Consider the following 20,606-nt stretch of genomic DNA (forward strand, 5'->3'; position numbering starts at 1 on the left):
AAATCTAAATCTCTAAGCTTTGTTTTTAAAATGCTGCAATCTGCATTAACAGCTATGTGATTTGCAGCAGTTACAGGCTACAGAATTTACTTTTTGGCCTTCTTGGGAGCGGTGGACATGAAAGTGTTCACTTAAAAGCAAAATATATGTTTTATGTCCTTCCAATATTTCTAAATAGTGTTATTAAAGGGACTTTAAAGTCTAAATAAAACTTTCATGATTCAGATAGGGCATGCAATTTTAAACAACTTTCCAGTTTACTTTTATTATCAAATTTGCTTTGTTCTCTTAGTATTCTTTGTTGAAAGCTAATCCTAGGTAGGCTCGTATGCTAATTTCTAAGCCCTTGAAGACCACCTCTTATTTGAATGCATTTGACAGTTTTTCACAGCTAGAGGGCTTTATTTCATGTGTACCATATCGATAATGTTGTGCTCACGCCCGTGGAGTTATTTAAGAGTCAGCACTAATTACCTGAAATGTAGGTCTGTCGAAAGATCTGAGATAAGAAAGCTTAGACACATGGTAATCACAGAGGTAAAAAGTATATTAATATAACAGTGTTGGTTATGAAAAACTGGGGAATGGTAAATAAAGGGATTATCTATATTTTTAAACAATAACATTTTTGGTGTTTACTGTCCCTTTAAATGACTTTTATAATGATGTTTTATTATTTCTAGATGTGGATGAGTGCTTACGACCACACGTATGTGGGGATGGGCGTTGTATAAACAGTGTTGGCTCTTTCCGTTGTGAATACTGTGACAGTGGCTTCCGCTTTAACAGTGAATATCAATGTGAAGGTGAGCGATCTACTGTATACTTATATGGACATTCAAGTCATGTTTTATTCTGAATAATAGTATTTTAAGATATGTTTTTCATTTGTATAAAATAAATGTTTCTGATTTGAGAAAAAAAACAACAAAAAAACATTTTTTATTCTTGTGGGGCATTTCCCTGTCCACTAATAGGACTGTGAGTTGTGTTTTTCATCCAGTGAGCTTCTATTTAAGGTTGCAGGTGTCTTTGACAAAAATACTGAATGACTTATCAGTGACTGTTCATAGTTAGTTTTACCTCTTTGGATGCCAGTAATACACACAGCAACAATTTGACTGCCAGTATTACAATATTTTTACACTGCCATGCTTGAAAGTACAAAAAATACGAATCTAAAAGATTTTATTCCAAATGCTCCATGTAGCACAAAAACATGGATTTAACACTTCATGTTGTGGCCAGTAGCATATAAGACAGTCATTTTTTTACCTTCCTGCCAGTAACACACAAAGTTCTGCAAGCACATTGTTATTCCTTTCTGTGCCATATTTGTTTGCGTAGAGGCCCATGGGGCTTTCAAAATGTAGGTACAACTCAGAGGGCATTAAAAAAAAAAATTGACATTTAAGTATCCAATATTTTCTATAGATTGTACTGGACAACTAGAAGAATACTAGACCCCTGGCAACCCTACTTCAATCCTATGGGCCATTATTGCACAAATATGCATATTCACCTTTTTAAGTCAAAAAGTCTTTTGGAGTAGAATATCAGGATCAGGCAGAAATACGATTTTTGAGGCCATCCTGTCCCCAGTATGCAATATTTTTTTTGCATCATTTTTTTTTTTAATTAACCAATAAGCAACAATAAAATAAGCACTATAATTAATATATAAACACATATCCACCAACACTTTGAAGAAAAAAAATGAGCTCAGGTTCTGCGGATCATATGCAGTCTAGTAACCTTGTGCAATTTGTGGTTGAGATTTATAAGTCCATAGTAACTCAGCAATCTATACAGCTAGCATTTGTATCTTAAATCTATCTTCTAGTTACTCTCAAATTCTTTTCCATTTTTTTCTGTTGAGAATTAATTTTCTGCATCTAACTCAAAATATATTTTATATTACATGCTGATAATCATATGTTCTAAGCAGTGCATTGCTGCTCTTGAGCTTTTCATGTCTGAATCATGAAAGTTACGTTTTGACTTTCATGCCCCATTAAGTTGTCTTATGCTTCTTAGAAGAGAGAAGGGTGAGAAAGAGGCTTGGAAGCCACCCTTTTAGTAGGCCTCTAATCCTGCTAGATGTGAAATAAATACTTGAAAAATGATGAGCAAATGACTGGGTAGACTTCGCAGTATAAAATACTTCATGCTGAAAGTTCCTTTATTTGTCTGCAGCGCTTTCCGCATTGAACCCCTCAGGAAGCCCACAGCAGAATGCAGTTTTATCACTGAGGTGATTTTAGCCAATAGCGTGCTAGCTATCCGGCATAATGCCAGCTGTCCCGCATGGCTATTGGCTAAGAGGTGGAAACATCACCTCCCTGAAAAATAGAATTCAGCCATAGGCTGCCTGAGGAGCTCAGCGCAGAGAATGCTTCAGACAAATAAAGGAACTTTCAGCATGAAGTATTTTATTTGTTCCACTGGTAAATCCTAGCATTTCACAAACACTAGGATTTACTATCACTTTTAAGAACATTGACTTTAGATAAAAATAAATAAATTAGAAAAAATCCTAGAATGCTAATACAATTTATTTAGATACATTTTACACATGTACACAGTAAATTCCAAGACAAGGAAAGAAGCAGAGCAATTAGGTGTATCTAAGATAGCTCAACAAGCACAAGTAATTTAGTTAGTCATTGATCCATACCGAATGAATAGCTGACAGGTGCAGCAGATAAATTGAAAGTTCCCAATTTAATTGCAAGGTTGCCATGCTTTGTGATTGTTATACATGAAACGACTTGTTGGAAGCAAAATAATGTCAGTGTCACATTCCTGTGATCTCCCAGCTGGCAAATGTTGCAACAAGTAAACATCTTATTTATTTGAGATCTTGTACTACAGTGTTTTGTATTGTTCCCAGTTAAAATATTACTAAGTCACAAACAGAACATTTATTCACGTCTTGTCAACTTTGTCACAAATTTTCTGCCTTGCATGTAAACATTGAAAAATAAAAGTAAAAAAATAAAATAAACTTAAAGGGACACTATTAAAGGGATACAAACCCATGATTCAGATAGAGCATGCAATTTTAAGCAACTTTCTAATTTACTCCTATTATACATTTTTCTTCATTCTCATGCTATCTTTATTTGAAAAAGCAGGAATGTAAGGTTAGGAGCCGTCCCATTTTTGTTTCAGCACCTGGTTAATGCTTGCTGATTGGTGGCTACATTTAGCCACCAATCATCAAGCCCTATCCAGGTGCTGAACCAAAAAAAATTGGGTTTAGTATCCCTTTAAAGTCAAAATGAAACTATTGTGATTTAGATAGAGCATGCAGTTTTAAGAGACTTTACAATTTACTTTCATTATCAAACTGTGCACAGTTATTTTATATGCACACTTTCTCAGACACCAGCTACTACTGTGCATGTACAAGAGTTCACAGTTTATACTTATGAATCTGCTCATTTAAAATTCAGAGTTAGGGCTATTACATTGTCTTTTTATTATGCAATTGCTGATTATGCCATTCTTCTGTTATTTAATGGACCTTTAAACTTACTTATATTACTTTTTGTACAACACAAATATTTGCCTGATATTATTGTTCCATTTTTATCAAGGCTCAAAACAGAGTGCTTAAAGGGCCATAATACCCGAATGTTTAAACACTTGAAAGTGATGTGATGCAGTATAGCTGTTAAAAGCTGACTAGAAAATATCACCTGAACATCTCTATGTAAAAAAGGAAGATATTTTACCTCAAAAGTTCCTCAGTAGCCACATCCCATTGTAAAGGACTTCTAAGCAGCAAATCAGTATGTCTGTCTCGGGACAGCGGAAGGAGCGAGCTTTCGTGCACACTCATCTTATTTCCCTATTCAGTGTAAGGAAATTTACTATGAAATCTTATGAGAGTTAAGTGAAATCTCATGAGATCACAGTAAAAGAATTCATGACCTCAGCGCTGTTGCTGATTGGCTGCTGTTCATGTCTTCATTTTTTTTATAAGAGTATAACTTTTTACACAGAACTTACTCTGCTGAGCTGAGGAAATTGTGTGGTAAAATATCTTCCTTTTTTACATAGAGAAGCTCAGGTGATATTTTTCTGTCAGCTTTTTACAGTTATACTGCATCAGTTTCAAGTGATTTAGCATATGAGTATTATGTCCCTTTAAAGGAACATAAAACCCCAATTTTTTCTTTCATTATTCAGATAGAGCATGAGATTTTAAACAACTTTATAGTTTACTTCTATTATCGCATTTTCTCTGCTCTCTTGATATCTTTAAAAAAAACACACAAAAAAACAGTGGTGTAAGCTCAGGAGCGTGCATGTGTTTGGAGCACTATATGGCAGCAGTTTTGCAATAGTGTCTATTTGCACTAGATGGCTACACTATTTCCTGCTATTTAGTGATCCAGACACCTTCATAGGTATCTCTTACAACAAATGCTCGATCTGAATCACAAAAGAAAAAAATTATGGGTTTCATATCCCTTTAATAATGTGCAGTAAAAAAAACCAACATCTTAGCAATACATATTAATTTTGTCCCATTTTCCTGTCAATTCTGAAAAAAATGTGAGTTTTCAAATTCCTGTTATTCTCCAGCCTAACACTGCTATATTCCACACAGTCATTGGTTACACACTCTAGTGACACATTTATAGCTCATCGCTCCCATTGTTTTATAGACACTAAAACTTCACACTTAGGGGCCGATTTATTAACAGTCAGTTGGACATGATCTGCTGTAGCGAATCATGTCCGCCCGACATCGCTGAATGCTGACAGCATACGCTGTCGGCATTTAACATTGCACAAGCAGTTCTGGTGAACTGCTTGTGCAATGCTGCCCCCTGCAGATTTGCAGCCAATCGACCGCTAGCAGGGGGTGTCAATAAACCTGATCATATGAGATTGGGCGGATTGATGTCTGCAGCCTCAGAAGAGGCGTACCAGTTAAGGAGCAGCGGTCTTAAGACTGCTGCTTCTTAATTCCTGTTTCCGGCGAGCCTGGAGACTCGCACGGAAACAGGGGCATTCAGGGCCATCCCGTCCTTAATAAATCTGCCCCTTAGAATGAGAACAGTTTACATATAAGTTCACAAACACAGTTCACACCATTTAGGAATGTGTAATAAATGTCACAGGTTTCTATTCAAACTTCATGATAAACCAAAAAAAGTCAATTAGCAAAAGCGAAAAGGAACAGACAGCTATTTTAAATGCTAGTTTTTATAACAAGGCTGCTGAAACAGAAACTATTAGTTCAATGATTAGTTATATGAGCTTGAAATATGCTGACTATCTACAGGGGAACAGTTAGTACCCTGTTACTCAACAAACAATGGCACTAAGCAAGGGATGCTGAGTAGCAAGCATAGGCCTCCACATATGAGTGCTTCAAAAGCTGTAAGCCATTCTCTGTATCGACCTCCACACACAGCCGACGTGCATTTTACTTCTCACAAAAAAGGTGGCTTGGAGATGTGCTTCTGTGCTGGATATATGTAGGACACAACTTATAATTACCAGCTATGTGTGTACGCAACTCCTGATTGGCTGTTTGACACATTCTTCTCAGGAGAAGCAAAGCATTGTGGCTCATAAGTAAAAATTTGCGTTTAACCAGTTTGCATGTAATAAATTAGAGCATTTAATTATTACATTAATGTTCTTTAAAGGAATGGAGACACATTTTTAACGTAAAATAATATTTATTTTTTTATTAAATGTAATTGTTTTGTGTTGTTTAAAGATTTCACTGATTTCAATGGCTTCTTTGTTTTACCAGATATCGATGAATGCTTAAATCCAAGTACATGCCCTGATGACAGATGCGTTAACAATCGCGGTTCTTATGCTTGCGTTCCATGCCCAGAAGGCTATAGGGGAAGCAATGGGAACTGCTATGGTGAGTTTAGTTTCTTCTTGTAAATTGACATATTAGCACAGCAAATACATTTAGCTATTTACAAATACACAGAATTCATGATACCCTTCACTATGATTTATCAACAGACAATTATGTCATTAATTTAATTAAAAAAAAATTATTTTAGATTATTCAAAATAATTACTCCCAAGTCCCTTATTCTGAAATTTTGACACATTTGTTAGTTTTAAAGAAATTTTAATTGCAGAACAACGTTCTGTCTTTATTACTATTATTATTATTTATTCCGTAGCGCTGGGTACCGAAAAATTGGAATAGGAGTTGAACATCATTTCTGAGCATATGCAACTTTGTTCTTGAATTTAATAATTTAATAATCAATATTTGAGGTGAATGATATATCCAAAACAACATAATATAATAATGATGATGATAATATGATAATATATTTGTTCAAATAAATATTTGCATATTTCCTTACCTACCAGCATTGAAAACCTAAAACAAGAGGTGTGAGTTTTGTTGTCAGTTTGTGAGCAATCAAGTTGTGGAGTCTTGACAGTCCAGGTTAGGGGAGTTTGTAATTTGGAGTTTGGGCAGTGAAATAAAGGAGAACATGATAGATTATATATTTTGAGATTACAGATGAAGGCAGTTTGGGACCTATTTATTATGGTGCAAGCGGACATGATCCGATATAGCGGATCATGTCCGCTGCACATCGATAAATCACGACAGCATACGCTCTCGATATTTATCATTGTACCAGCAGTTCTTGTGAACTGCTGGTGCAATACTGCCCTCTGCAGATTCGTGGGCAATCTGCCGCTAGCAGGAGGTGTCAGTCAGCCTGATTGTATTCGATGGGGTTGATTTCTGTTAAATTCTGTCCGCCGCCTCAGAGCAGGCAGACAGGTTATGGAGCAACGGTCTTTAGGCCGCTGCTTCATAACTTCTGTTTCCGGCGAGCACACGGGGCATCAGACGCCATATGGAGCTTGATAAATATGCCCCTTTGTCTCTACTTATCTATCCTGATGGATTTGAGAAAACATATTTGAAAAAAAAGGTAATATCTTTGTTTTAAACCATGCAGATAGGTAAAATAGATGGAAGAGTAGAAATACGTGTAGAGGGCAGAAATGAGAAATTCGAGAAATCACAAGGGAATCACAGAAAGTAAAAGAGATTTATAGACGATGAGAAGAAGAGAGATAGAAAAATATAAAACAATAATGAAAAAGACAGCAAATAGATAAAGCAGATTTCTGAGAGGCAAAAAGAAATGGCGATAGAAGTTACGTGCTTGAAACAACAAATACATACGTTGGTCATTAAAGTGATGGTAAACGCTCCCCTTTATAAAAACAGATCCGTAAGGTAAGTAAAATTTTAGGTGGAGTTTAATTCATCAGTTCTAATGAAGATGCGCTATATCTTAGTTTTTAATATAGTTTTTAATATAGATATGAAATTCAAATTCCCCGGGCTCCGCCGGCCACTTCAAATGTTAATTTTTCTGTGAGCAACGGTTTAAATTGTTGTCCAATCAGCGCTTTAGCTACAACAAATGTACCTAAATGGGAGAGCGCTGATTGGACAACAATTTAAACCGTTGTTCACAGAAAAATTAACATTGAAGTGGCCGGCAGAGCCCGGGGAATTTGAATTTCATATCTGTATTAAAGAGTAAGTTATAGCGCATCTTCATTACCACTGATGAATTAAACTCGATCTAAAATATTGCTAACATTCCGGATCTGATTTCATAAAAGGGAGACTTTACCATCACTTTGATAACAAGGTTTAGCAACAGACAAAGTTACTAATCATTAATAATAGATTTTGAAATTCAACCTTTACCAATGAAGTCCCCCATTTAGAAATACATTCTTGAAATGAGTAATGGTTCAATTTTAAATACTAAGCAGGAGTGCTTATCTATCTATTAGTATCTATCTACAGTATCTATATACATATATCTATATCTATATATATATATATATATATATATATATATACATATATATATATATATATATACACACACACACACACATTCCGTAGTGAGTACACAGTGTTCCTAAAAAGCAGACACAACAGTGTCCTCGGCTTAAAAACTCAGACTGTTTCAATCTGCTTTTCATTTTGCTATCAGATACATTTCACCAGCACTTGCAGAACTGGGCATCAACTCATGGGAAAGATAAGTTTTATGGCAGATGACCTCAAAATAAATTGTCTTTTATTTGGAATAAAAATAATTCAAGATTACAAATCCACAATAATAATAGTGGTTATATCTTAAAGGGACACTGAACCCAATTTTTTTCTTTCTTGATTTAGATAAAGCATGCAATTTTAAGCAACTTTCTAATTTACTCCTATTATCAATTTTTCTTCTTTCTCTTGCTATCTTTATTTGAAAAAGAAGGCATCTAAGCTTTTTGTTTGGTTGAGAACTCCGGTCAGCACTTTTTTATTGGTGGATGAATTTATCCACCAATCAGCAAGGACAACCCAGGTTGTTCACAAAAAATGGGCCGGCATCCAAACTTACATTCTTGCATTTCAAATAAAGATACAGAGAGAATGAAGAAAATTTGATAATAGGAGTAAATTAGAAAGTTGCTTAAAATTTCATGCTCTATCTGAATCACGAAAGAAAAAAAAATTAGGTTCAGTGTCCCTTTAATGTTATTTATGTGTTTTAAAGTCTTATATTAATGAGTATTAACAAAATCAACATAAATAAAGCTGCCCATTCTATTTGTCCATCTATCTTATTGGTATGTTTAGATCTGTGTAAATATCTGTATCAGTCTGTATAAAACATAAATAAGCTAAAAACTTGGTATTAAAGGGATATGATGATTCAGATAGAGCAAACCATTTTTAAAAATGTTCCAATTTACTTCTGTTATCAAATTTGTTTCATTCCCGTTGTATTCTGTGTTGAAGATATATCTAGGTAGGAACACTACATAGCAGAAAATAGTGCTGCCATCTAGTGGTCTGGCAAATGGATATCATTCTTGCAAAACTACGTCCCTACTTTTCAACAAAAGATACTAAGAGAATGAAGAAAAATTGATAATAGAAGTAAATTAAAAAGGTGTTTAAAATTGCATGCTCTATCTGAATCATAAAAGAAAAAAAAATGGGTTTCATATCCCTTTAAACAGGTGCTATAATTTGTATTTTGTTACAAATATAAATAAAGTTACCTGCAGGTTTCGGCAATCAGATTTGTATACATTAGAAGTGCAAATGAAACTATCTGTATTTATTGCAAAACAAAACAAAATATTGCTCGTCTTCTTAATATTATTGACATACTGCCATATTCAAAATCCAGCATATTGTCAAATCCGCTTTAAATAGAAGCAACCACTATGTAAAATCATGAGATGCAGCAAAAATAACAGAAGTACAGGTAGCCCTCAGTTTATGCCGGGGTTAGGTTCCAGAAGGAATGGTTGTAAATTGAAACAGTTGTAAATTGAAACCCAGTTTATAATGTAAGTCAATGGGAAGTGAGAGAGTTAGGTTCCAGGCCCCTCTCAAAATTGTCATAAGTAACACCTAATACATTATTTTTAAAGCTTTGAAATGAAGACTTTAAAGGCTAAACCGCATTATAAACCTAATAAAATAATCACACAACACAGAATATATAATTAAACTAAGTTAAATGAAAAAAACATTTGCTAAACAGCATTATAAACCTAATAAAATAATCACACAACGCAGACTTCACTTGCATTTTTCTCCAAACAGTTCTTTCTATGCATTCCGATCTGGACTGATTTATAGACAGGAAGATCTTGTTCCTTTGAAATCTGCTCGATAGCTCAGGTCTGGTTAAACTGATTAATTTCAGCTTGCTTGGCTTTGCTGCAACACAAGCGGACAGCTCCACCTACTGACTATTTTAATAAATGCACTGCTTCTCAATAGCAGTCACATGACTGGAATAAAAGGTTGTTATTCTGAAACGGTGTAAATTGAACCGTTGTAATATGAGGGCCACCTGTATAGTATTACATACGCCATACTTTACTAATGGCTAGATAATGAGTGGAGCACAATCTATCACTCCTGCTGTGTGTTAACCCCTCTAACCGGTTAGCTCTCATATTACTAGTTGAAAGTAAAAAGTTTTCGCACAAGCACAAATACCACGCACAAAAAAATTGAACTTTGAATATCGCAACCGTGTTAACGAATTTCCCCATAAAGTTCAATGGAATGCCAAAAGGGACAAAAACACCTTACGATTCCATACCCGATCGTATTTAACCATCGTGCGCTATCCCGACATAAAATATGAACATTTCACACTCCTATGCACTTATATGTATATATACGTATGTCTGTATATGTATACATATGTATTTATGTGTTTATATGTGTATTTATGTCTGTATATCTATACTGTATATATGTATATATATATATATATATATATATATATATATATCTGTGTTAAAGCCCATTGCATGCCTTTCTTTTTTCTAACACCTGAGACCTCATATCTTTGAGCCTTTATAACTTTTATATGCAAACATTTTTTACATATTTTTTACGACGAGTGTAACTGTACTGTTAAATGTATTTTTGATGTATTTTGTGCAACATTTTAGTTGTGCGTAACAGTTAACCATAGCTCTGAATTTGCACCAGACGCGCATTAAATTCAATTGCACTCAAGCAAGCTTGTTTGCTTTAAACTCGTAATACTCGCGCTACTTCCCCAACACGCACAGAGCCACGATAAACCCCTTACACCTTGTGTGCGTCTGTTAGGGCACCAGTCGTAATCTTGCCCTAAGTGTGTATTGTAAGAAGCAATATGTGGTTGCATTTTTCACACCTTTAGCATTAACAATAACTATTAAAAAAGGTGCAGGGTTTTCACGCTCTGGTTAATTTGCATCAGACCGTGCTACAAAAGTTCCCCAACACCACTCACAGAAAAAAGTATCTACATATATTCTGTTGCACTGCTTGTTCATCTGTGCACCCTGCAACAATTATTGCATATTACTGAAGCACAAAGGGGAGCGATTTCACATATTTTTTTAAAAAGTCTGAGTAATTGACTTAACCTGGGTGGTTCACAAGCACTATAGAAGCATTTGTATAGTTTTTAAGCAAATTTACAATCTTTTGCTTGATTTTTGTAGGTTGAAATGAGTTTTCTATTAGACTAAAATAGAGATTGTTTTGCCGTTGCGTTCTCATTTTACAATTCTTTTGTAAAATCCTTTCGTAAATGTTTCATTTCATTAATACTTGTTTGACTTTTTAGACATCAATGAATGCCAGGAAGATGCCATATTGTGTGCTAATGGTGAATGTGTCAATCTTGAGGGTTCTTACAAGTGTACATGCCAAAGAGGGTATGAATCAACCTCAGACGGCAAACAATGCATAGGTAAATGATGCTTTTTTATAAGTATTGTTTTACTTTTTATATTTTGCCATTTGTTAGCTTTGGTTTCATCCTTTTTAATACTTATACTGTAGATACATTTACAGTTTTATTAAGAGGTTTAATGCATCTATCAGTATATTAAATGGGAGGAATTATAGGGATTGTTTACTAATTTGCAACTTAAAAGAAAAATCAGATGATGTTAGCTCTAGATGGGCACTTAAACCAAATGTAAAGCAACCCAAAAACAATGATTTGAAACTAACAACCTGACAATCTGCTAGCTTGAGTCTGATTGGCTGCAAAACAATTGCTCAGTTTTAAAGGGATACTAAACCCAAATTTTTTTCTTTCATGATTCAGAGAGAGCGTGCAATTTTAAGCTAGTTTCTAATTTACTCCTATTATCAATTTTTGATTGTTCAAAGAAAAAACCCTATTAAGAGAATAGGGAAAAGTATGCTCTTTTTAGACATGAAGTATATATTTTTCCACTTAAAATTGAACTTTACTAGTTATAGTTAAAAAAGGCAGCATAAATAGAAATTGTATCTAGCGTGCCAGAAAAAGAGTTAAAAACAAAACTCTGTAACTGTGACTTGTATAAAGTACTTCAATGTTGCTGATTTTAGGTAGTTTATCACATATGAGGAGGAGGGGGGAAATCAACGATATTAGGTAAAAAGTAAGAGCCTCTATTTAGGAACTGTGTCCTGTATTGCCCTATATTAGGGTAGATAAGCCACTTTTTTTTACACTAAATATGCTTTAAATCCCTTCCCCATCCTTCCCACAATATGTCCCAAATATTACAACAACAAATAAAATGATCTATTATTAGATAGTCTGAAATTAACAGAGTGCAGTTAAAATAAACACGAAGCCCCTGACGCAGTCGCGTTTCACATATACGCTTCCTCAGAGGCCCTTATATTTACCCAATATCGTTGATTTTTTCCCCTCCTCCTCATATGTGATAAACTACCTAAAATCAGCAACATTGAAGTACTTTATACAAGTCACAGTTACAGAGTTGTGTTTTTAACTATTTTTCTAGCACGCTAGATACAATTTCTATTTATGCTGCCTTCTTTAACTATAACCAGTAAAAGTTCAATTTTAAGTGGAAAAATATATACTTTATGTGTAAAAATAGCATACTTTTCCCTATTCTCTTAATAGGGTTTTTTCTTTGATTTAAATGTTGTAATATGCTCTAAGCACTCTCCCAGCCAGTTACCTCCGTCTATAATATAGACAACAAGGTCAGCTGGGAGCCAATAGCATTTTTGCCTTTTCCAGCAAACCTCGGATCACCTCCCTTTGTTTTGTTAATTTTTGATTGTTCTTTTAGTATCTTTTTATCAAAAAGCACAAATGAAACCTTAGAAGCCGGCCCACTTTTGATTCAGAACCCTGTATAGCTCTTGCTGATTGGTGGCTAAATTTTTACCACCAATCGGCAAGCGCTACCCAGGTGCTGAACATAAAATGGGCCTGCTCCTAACCTTTCATTCCTGCTTCTTAAATAAAGATACAAAGAAAACAAAGAAAAATTGATAATAGGAGTAAATTAGAAAGTTGCTTAAAATTGCATGTTCTATCTGAATCACGAAAAAAAAAAAATTGGGTTTATTGTCCCTTTAAACAACATGAAACTGACTTTAAAAAATGCAGAAGGTTTTACTTACTTCAAAATATTCAATAATAATACTTATAGTAAATGTACATGTAGGTTTTTGTTTTCGACTAAATATATGTTAACGTAAAAATAATCCAGGGTATATACGAATGGCAGATTATGAGATTATAAAAAATATGCTTGGCATCAACATGGTATTACCCTAACATTTGTATATTTTATTCTGATTATAGATATAAATGAATGTCTGCGTGGTGATTTATGCTTGAATGGCCAATGCCAAAACACGGAAGGTTCATTTATTTGCTCCTGCAACCCAGGGTATCAACTTGCTCCGTCTAGGGAACATTGCGATGGTAAGTATTTCATTGAAACTGTATTGACAAAACCCTTTCACTTGAGAGCCATTGCTGATGTTATTTTGTCTACATTTCTGCATTTACAGGTCATAAAAGTACAATTTTGTTAGAGAATTTTATTATTACACTGTTTCTTGCATATAATTATTGTAATTATATGTTTGACCCCTGCATATAGGGTTAAATGCATAGTTAAAGTCAGCTTCAGGCCAGGAATACACTACTGAGAACTCACTGGTGAGCCAATGACAAAAGACGTGTGTAGCCCAGCAAATAACCCAGCTCTCCAAGTCACTTGTGAGCGTCTTCATAAATTGTGAAGGGGACTACTTTACCCAAACTGTCCACTGCGGTAGAACAGGCCGCCAATCAATTAAAATAGTGAAGTAATAAGCGGCTGCACTCTATGAGGTATTTAAAATAAAAGTTTGTTTTTTATTATGCACAAACATAAAAAAGAGCATATGGAGGTATGCCAAATACAGTCTGTGTGTAGCCACCAATCACCAGCCAGCTCTCAATAGTGCATTGCTGCTCTTAGGGATTTATTCATATGCTTTTCAACAATGGATGCCAAAAGAACAAAGTAAATATCATAATATAAGTGAATTTGAAAAGTGTCTTAATATGACATGCTGTGTCTGAATCATGAGAATTGTAATTTTATTTTTTATTTTTGCAGATATTGATGAATGTCAAAATCAGAGCCTATGTGGTCATGGCCAGTGCAGGAATTCAATGGGATCTTTTACATGTATATGTGACGAAGGTTACAAAGTGTCTGCTACAGGAGATCAGTGTGAAGGTAGATCTGCTGCTGGAAGTGTTATTATCAACCTAATGAGTTCATATATCTAGTATATCTTAAACATTTAGATATCATTTCAAGTGCCGAAAAGGGAACATATTGGGAAACATGGCACGAATACTGTTGAAAGATATTCTGAAGACATAGGGGCCAGTTTATCAATGTCTGTAGCGTATCAATGACTGTAGCGTATCATGTCCTACAGACATCGCTGAATGCCGACAGCATACGCTGTCGGCATTTAACATTGCACAAGCAGTTCACTAGAACTGCTAGTGCAATGCCGCCCCCTGCAGATTTGCGGCCAATCGGACGCTAGCAGGGGGTGTCAATCAGCCCAATCGTATATGATCGGTCGGATTGCAGACCGCAGCCTCAGAGACAGCAGACCAGTTATGGAGCAGCGGTCTTAAGACCGCTGCTCCATAACTGCTATTTCCATTCGGAGCTTGATAATTCGGCCCCATATTTCTCCAACATAGGTGTGTCCGGTCCACGGCGTCATCCTTACTTGTGGGATATTCTCCTCCCCAACAGGAAATGGCAAAGAGCCCAGCAAAGCTGGTCATATGATCCCTCCTAGGCTCCGCCTACCCCAGTCATTCTCTTTGCCGTTGCACAGGCAACATCTCCACGGAGATGGCTAAGAGTTTTTTGGTGTTTAAATGTAGTTTTATTCTTCAATCAAGTGTTTGTTATTTTAAAATAGTGCTGGTATGTACTATTTACTCTGAAACAGAAAAGAGAAGAAGATTTCTGTTTGTGAGAGGAAGATGATTTTAGCAGACGTTACTAAAATCGATTGCTGTTTCCACACAGGACTGTTGAGATGAAGTAACTTCAGTTGGGGGAAGCAGTTGGCAGACTTTTCTGCCTGAGGTATGATGGCCACATTTCTAACACGACTTGTTAATGCTGGAAGGCTGTCATTTTCCCTATGGGGACCGGTAAGCCATTTTCTTAGATTAAGTATAAGAATAAAGGCTTTATAAGGGCTTAAAAAACTGGTAGACATTTTTCTGGGCTAAAACGATTACTTGCTAAGCATATTTGACAGATTATAGCGCTTTATAGTTATTATAATCTTGGGGATTGTTGTTAAAAAACGGCAGGCACTGTATGGACACCTTTTTCAGATGGGGGCCTTCTCTAGTCATAGGCAGAGCCTCATTTTCGCGCCACTAATGCGCAGTTGTTTTTGGAAGGCAAGGCATGCAGATGCATGTGTGAGGAGCTAAGATCCACTGAAAAAGCTTATAGAAGGCGTCATTTGGTATCGTATTCCCCTCTGGGCTTGGTTGGGTCTCAGAAAAGCAGATTCCTGGGACTGTATAGGGGTTAAATGTAAAAACGGCTCCGGTTCCGTTATTTTAAGGGTTAAAGCTTTCAAATTTGGTGTGCAATACTTTTAAGGCTTTAAGACACTGTGGTGAAATTTTGGTGAATTTTGAACAATTGCTTCATACTTTTTCGCATATTCAGTAATAAAGTGTGTTCTGTTTAAAATTTAAAGTGACAGTAACGGTTTTATTTTAAAACGTTTTTTGTGCTTTGTTGACAAGTTAAGCCTGTTTAACATGTCTGAACCATCAGATAAACGATGTTCTATATGTATGAAAGCCAATGTGTCTCCCCATTTAAATATATGTGATAATTGTGACATGGTGTCCAAACAAAGTAGGGACAATGATGCCACAGATAATAATAGTGCCCAAGATGATTCTTCAGATGAGGGGAGTAAGCATGGTACTGCATCACCCCCTTCTGTGTCTACACCAGTTTTGCCCACACAAGAGGCTCCTAGTACATCTAGTGCGCCAATACTTATTACTATGCAACAATTAATGTTATGGATAATTCTATTAAAAATATTTTATCTAAAATGCCTACTTATCAAAGAAAGCGCGATTGCTCTGTTTTAAACACTGAAGAGCAAGAGGACGCTGATGATAACGCTTCTGACATACCCTCACACCAATCTGAAGGGGCCAGGAGGGAGGTTTTGTCTGAGGGAGAAATTTCAGATTCAGGGAAAATTTCTCAACAAGCTGAACCTGATGTTGTAACATTTAAATTTAAATTAGAACATCTCCGCGCACTGCTTAAGGAGGTATTATCTACTCTGGATGATTGTGACAATTTGGTCATTCCAGAGAAATTATGTAAGATGGACAAGTTCCTAGAGGTTCCGGTGCCCCCCGATGTTTTTCCTATACCCAAGCGGGTGGCGGACATAGTAAACAAGGAATGGGAAAGGCCCTGCATACCTTTTGTGCCTCCCCCTATATTTAAGAAATTATTTCCTATAGTCGACCCCAGAAAGGACTTATGGCAGACAGTCCCTAAGGTCGAGGGGGCGGTCTCTACTCTAAACAAACGCACTACTATTCCCATAGAAGATAGTTGTGCTTTTAAAGATCCTATGGATAAAAAATTAGAGGGTTTGCTTAAAAGAATGTTTGTTCAGCAAGGTTACCTTCTTCAACCAATTTCATGCATTGTTCCTGTCACTACGGCAGCGTGTTTCTGGTTCGAAGAACTAGAAAAGTCGCTCGATAAGGAATCTTCGTATGAGGAGATTATGGACAGAGTTCATGCACTTAAATTGGCTAACTCTTTTATTCTAGATGCCGCTTTGCAATTAGCGAGATTAGCGGCGAAAAATTCAGGGTTTGCTATCGTGGCGCGCAGAGCGCTCTGGCTAAAGTCTTGGTCAGCGGATGTGTCTTCCAAGACAAAATTGCTTAACATCCCTTTCAAGGGCAAAACACTGTTTGGTCCTGATTTAAAAGAGATTATTTCAGACATCACCGGAGGAAAGGGCCACGCCCTTCCTCAGGATAGGTCTTTTAAGGCTAGAAATAAGCCTAATTTTCGTCCCTTTCGCAGAAACGGACCAGCCTCTACTTCTACATCCTCTAAGCAAGAGGGTAATACTTCTCAACCCAAACCAGCCTGGAGACCGATGCAAGGCTGGAACAAGGGTAAGCAGGCCAAGAAGCCTGCCACTGCTACCAAAACAGCATGAAGGGATGGCCCCCGATCCGGGACCGGATCTGGTGGGGGGCAGACTTTCTCTCTTTGCTCAGGCCTGGGCAAGAGATGTTCAGGATCCTTGGGCACTAGAAATAGTTTCTCAAGGTTATCTCCTGGAATTCAAGGAACTACCCCCAAGGGGAAGGTTCCACAGGTCTCAATTATCTTCAAACCAAATAAAAAGACAGGCATTCTTACATTGTGTAGAAGACCTGTTAAGGATGGGAGTAATTCATCCAGTTCCAATAAGAGAACAAGGGATGGGGTTTTACTCCAACCTGTTCATAGTTCCCAAAAAAGAGGGAACGTTCAGACCAATTCTAGATCTCAAGATCCTAAACAAATTTCTCAGGGTTCCATCATTCAAAATGGAAACCATTCGAACGATCCTTCCTACCATCCAGGAAGGTCAATTTATGACCACGGTGGATTTAAAGGATGCGTACCTCCATATTCCTATCCACAAGGAACATCATCAGTTCCTAAGGTTCGCTTTTCTGGACAAGCATTACCAGTTTGTGGCACTTCCTTTCGGATTAGCCACTGCTCCGAGAATTTTCACAAAGGTACTAGGGTCCCTTCTAGCGGTTCTAAGACCAAGGGGCATTGCAGTAGTACCGTACTTGGACGACATCCTGATTCAAGCGTCGTCTCTGTCAAAAGCAAAGGCTCATACGGACATCGTCCTAGCCTTTCTCAGATCTCACGGATGGAAAGTAAACATAGAAAAAAGCTCTCTTTCCCCGTCAACAAGAGTTCCCTTCTTGGGAACAATAATAGACTCCTTAGAAATGAGAATTTTTCTGACAGAGGTCAGAAAATCAAAACTTCTAAGCTCTTGTCAAGTGCTTCATTCTGTTCTTCGTCCTTCCATAGCGCAGTGCATGGAAGTAATAGGATTGATGGTTGCAGCAATGGACATAGTTCCTTTTGCACGAATTCATCTAAGACCATTACAACTGTGCATGCTAAGACAGTGGAATGGGGATTATACAGACTTGTCTCCGACGATTCAAGTAGATCAAAGGACCAGAGATTCACTCCGTTGGTGGCTGACCCTGGACAATCTGTCACAGGGAATGAGCTTCCGCAGACCAGAGTGGGTCATTGTCACGACCGACGCCAGTCTGGTGGGCTGGGGTGCGGTCTGGGAACCCCTGAAAGCTCAGGGTTTATGGTCTCGGGAAGAATCTCTTCTCCCGATAAACATTCTGGAACTAAGAGCGATATTCAATGCTCTCAAAGCTTGGCCTCATCTAGCAAAGGCCAAATTCATAAGGTTTCAATCAGACAACATGACGACAGTTGCATATATCAACCATCAGGGGGGAACAAGGAGTTCCCTGGCGATGGAGGAAGTGACCAAGATAATTCAATGGGCGGAGGATCACTCCTGCCACTTGTCTGCAATCCACATCCCAGGGGTGGAAAATTGGGAAGCGGATTTTCTGAGTCGTCAGACATTCCATCCGGGGGAGTGGGAACTCCACCCGGAAATCTTTGCCCAAATAACTCAATTATGGGGCATTCCAGACATGGATCTGATGGCGTCTCGTCAGAACTTCAAGGTTCCTTGTTACGGGTCCAGATCCAGGGATCCCAAGGCGACTCTAGTAGATGCACTAGTAGCACCTTGGACCTTCAACCTAGCTTATGTTTTCCCACCGTTTCCTCTCATTCCCAGGCTGGTAGCCAGGATCAACCAGGAGAGGGCTTCGGTGATCTTGATAGCTCCTGCGTGGCCACGCAGGACTTGGTATGCAGACCTGGTGAATATGTCATCGGCTCCACCATGGAAGCTACCTTTGAGACAGGACCTTCTTGTTCAAGGTCCATTCGAACATCCGAATCTGGTTTCTCTCCAACTGACTGCTTGGAGATTGAACGCTTGATTTTATCAAAGCGTGGGTTTTCAGATTCTGTAATATATACTCTGATTCAGGCTAGAAAGCCTGTAACTAGAAAAATTTACCATAAGATATGGAAAAAAATATATCTATTGGTGTGAATCTAAAGGATTCCCATGGAACAAGATAAAAATCCGTAGGATTTTATCCTTTCTACAAGAGGGTTTGGAGAAGGGATTATCTGCAAGTTCTCTGAAGGGGCAGATTTCTGCGTTATCTGTTTTACTTCACAAGAGGCTGGCAGCTGTGCCAGACGTTCAAGCGTTTGTTCAGGCTCTGGTTAGAATCAAGCCTGTTTACAGACCTTTGACTCCTCCCTGGAGTCTTAATCTAGTTCTTTCAGTTCTTCAAGGGGTTCCGTTTGAACCCTTACATTCCGTAGATATTAAGTTATTATCTTGGAAAGTTTTGTTTTTGGTTGCAATTTCTTCTGCTAGAAGAGTTTATGAGTTATCTGCTCTGCAGTGTTCTCCGCCCTATCTGGTGTTCCATGCAGATAAGGTGGTTTTGCGTACTAAGCCTGGTTTTCTTCCGAAAGTTGTTTCCAACAAGAATATTAACCAGGAGATAGTTGTACCTTCTTTGTGCCCGAATCCAGTTTCAAAGAAGGAACGTTTGTTACACAATTTGGACGTAGTCCGTGCTCTAAAATTCTATTTAGAGGCCACTAAAGATTTCAGACAAACTTCTTCTTTGTTTGTTGTTTATTCTGGTAAAAGGAGAGGTCAAAAAACAACTTCTACCTCTCTTTCTTTTTGGCTTAAAAGCATTATCCGTTTGGCTTATGAGACTGCCAGACGGCAGCCTCATGAAAGAATCACAGCTCACTCCACTAGGGCTGTGGCTTCCACATGGGCCTTCAAGAACGAGGCTTCTGTTGACCAGATATGTAAGGCAGCAACTTGGTCTTCACTGCACACTTTTGCCAAATTTTACAAATTTGATACTTTTGCTTCTTCGGAGGCTATTTTTGGGAGAAAGGTTTTGCAAGCTGTGGTGCCTTCCGTTTAGGTGACCTGATTTGCTCCCTCCCTTCATCCGTGTCCTAAAGCTTTGGTATTGGTTCCCACAAGTAAGGATGACGCCGTGGACCGGACACACCTATGTTGGAGAAAACAGAATTTATGCTTACCTGATAAATTACTTTCTCCAACGGTGTGTCCGGTCCACGGCCCGCCCTGGTTTTTTTAATCAGGTCTGATGAATTATTTTCTCTAACTACAGTCACCACGGTATCATATGGTTTCTCCTATGCATATTTCCTCCTGTACGTCGGTCGAATGACTGGGGTAGGCGGAGTCTAGGAGGGATCATATGACCAGCTTTGCTGGGCTCTTTGCCATTTCCTGTTGGGGAGGAGAATATCCCACAAGTAAGGATGAAGCCGTGGACCGGACACACCGTTGGAGAAAGTAATTTATCAGGTAAGCATAAATTCTGTTTTTCTACATTTTTCGGCCCCATATTTTCTACATTACTTGGGACAGGCAAATGTGGTGAAAGTGTAATTTGTTTGTGAGAACGAATAGT

General features: G+C 37.5%; 1 protein-coding gene across 6 annotated transcripts in view; it reads left to right on the plus strand.

Annotated features, from left to right (window-relative positions):
* Window positions 1–20,606, plus strand: part of LTBP1 (latent transforming growth factor beta binding protein 1) — a 596,328-nt gene that overhangs the window by 493,977 nt on the left and 81,745 nt on the right. For all 6 annotated transcript variants that reach the window (XM_053711864.1, XM_053711861.1, XM_053711862.1 and 3 more), the window contains 5 exons: window positions 684–806; window positions 5,783–5,902; window positions 11,199–11,324; window positions 13,200–13,322; window positions 14,008–14,130. In XM_053711864.1, coding sequence (XP_053567839.1) covers window positions 684–806; window positions 5,783–5,902; window positions 11,199–11,324; window positions 13,200–13,322; window positions 14,008–14,130 — 615 coding nt within the window. The remainder of the gene's footprint in view (window positions 1–683; window positions 807–5,782; window positions 5,903–11,198; window positions 11,325–13,199; window positions 13,323–14,007; window positions 14,131–20,606) is intronic.

This window comes from Bombina bombina, chromosome 4, assembly GCF_027579735.1.
Source record: "Bombina bombina isolate aBomBom1 chromosome 4, aBomBom1.pri, whole genome shotgun sequence".
Taxonomy (NCBI): Eukaryota; Metazoa; Chordata; class Amphibia; order Anura; family Bombinatoridae; genus Bombina; species Bombina bombina.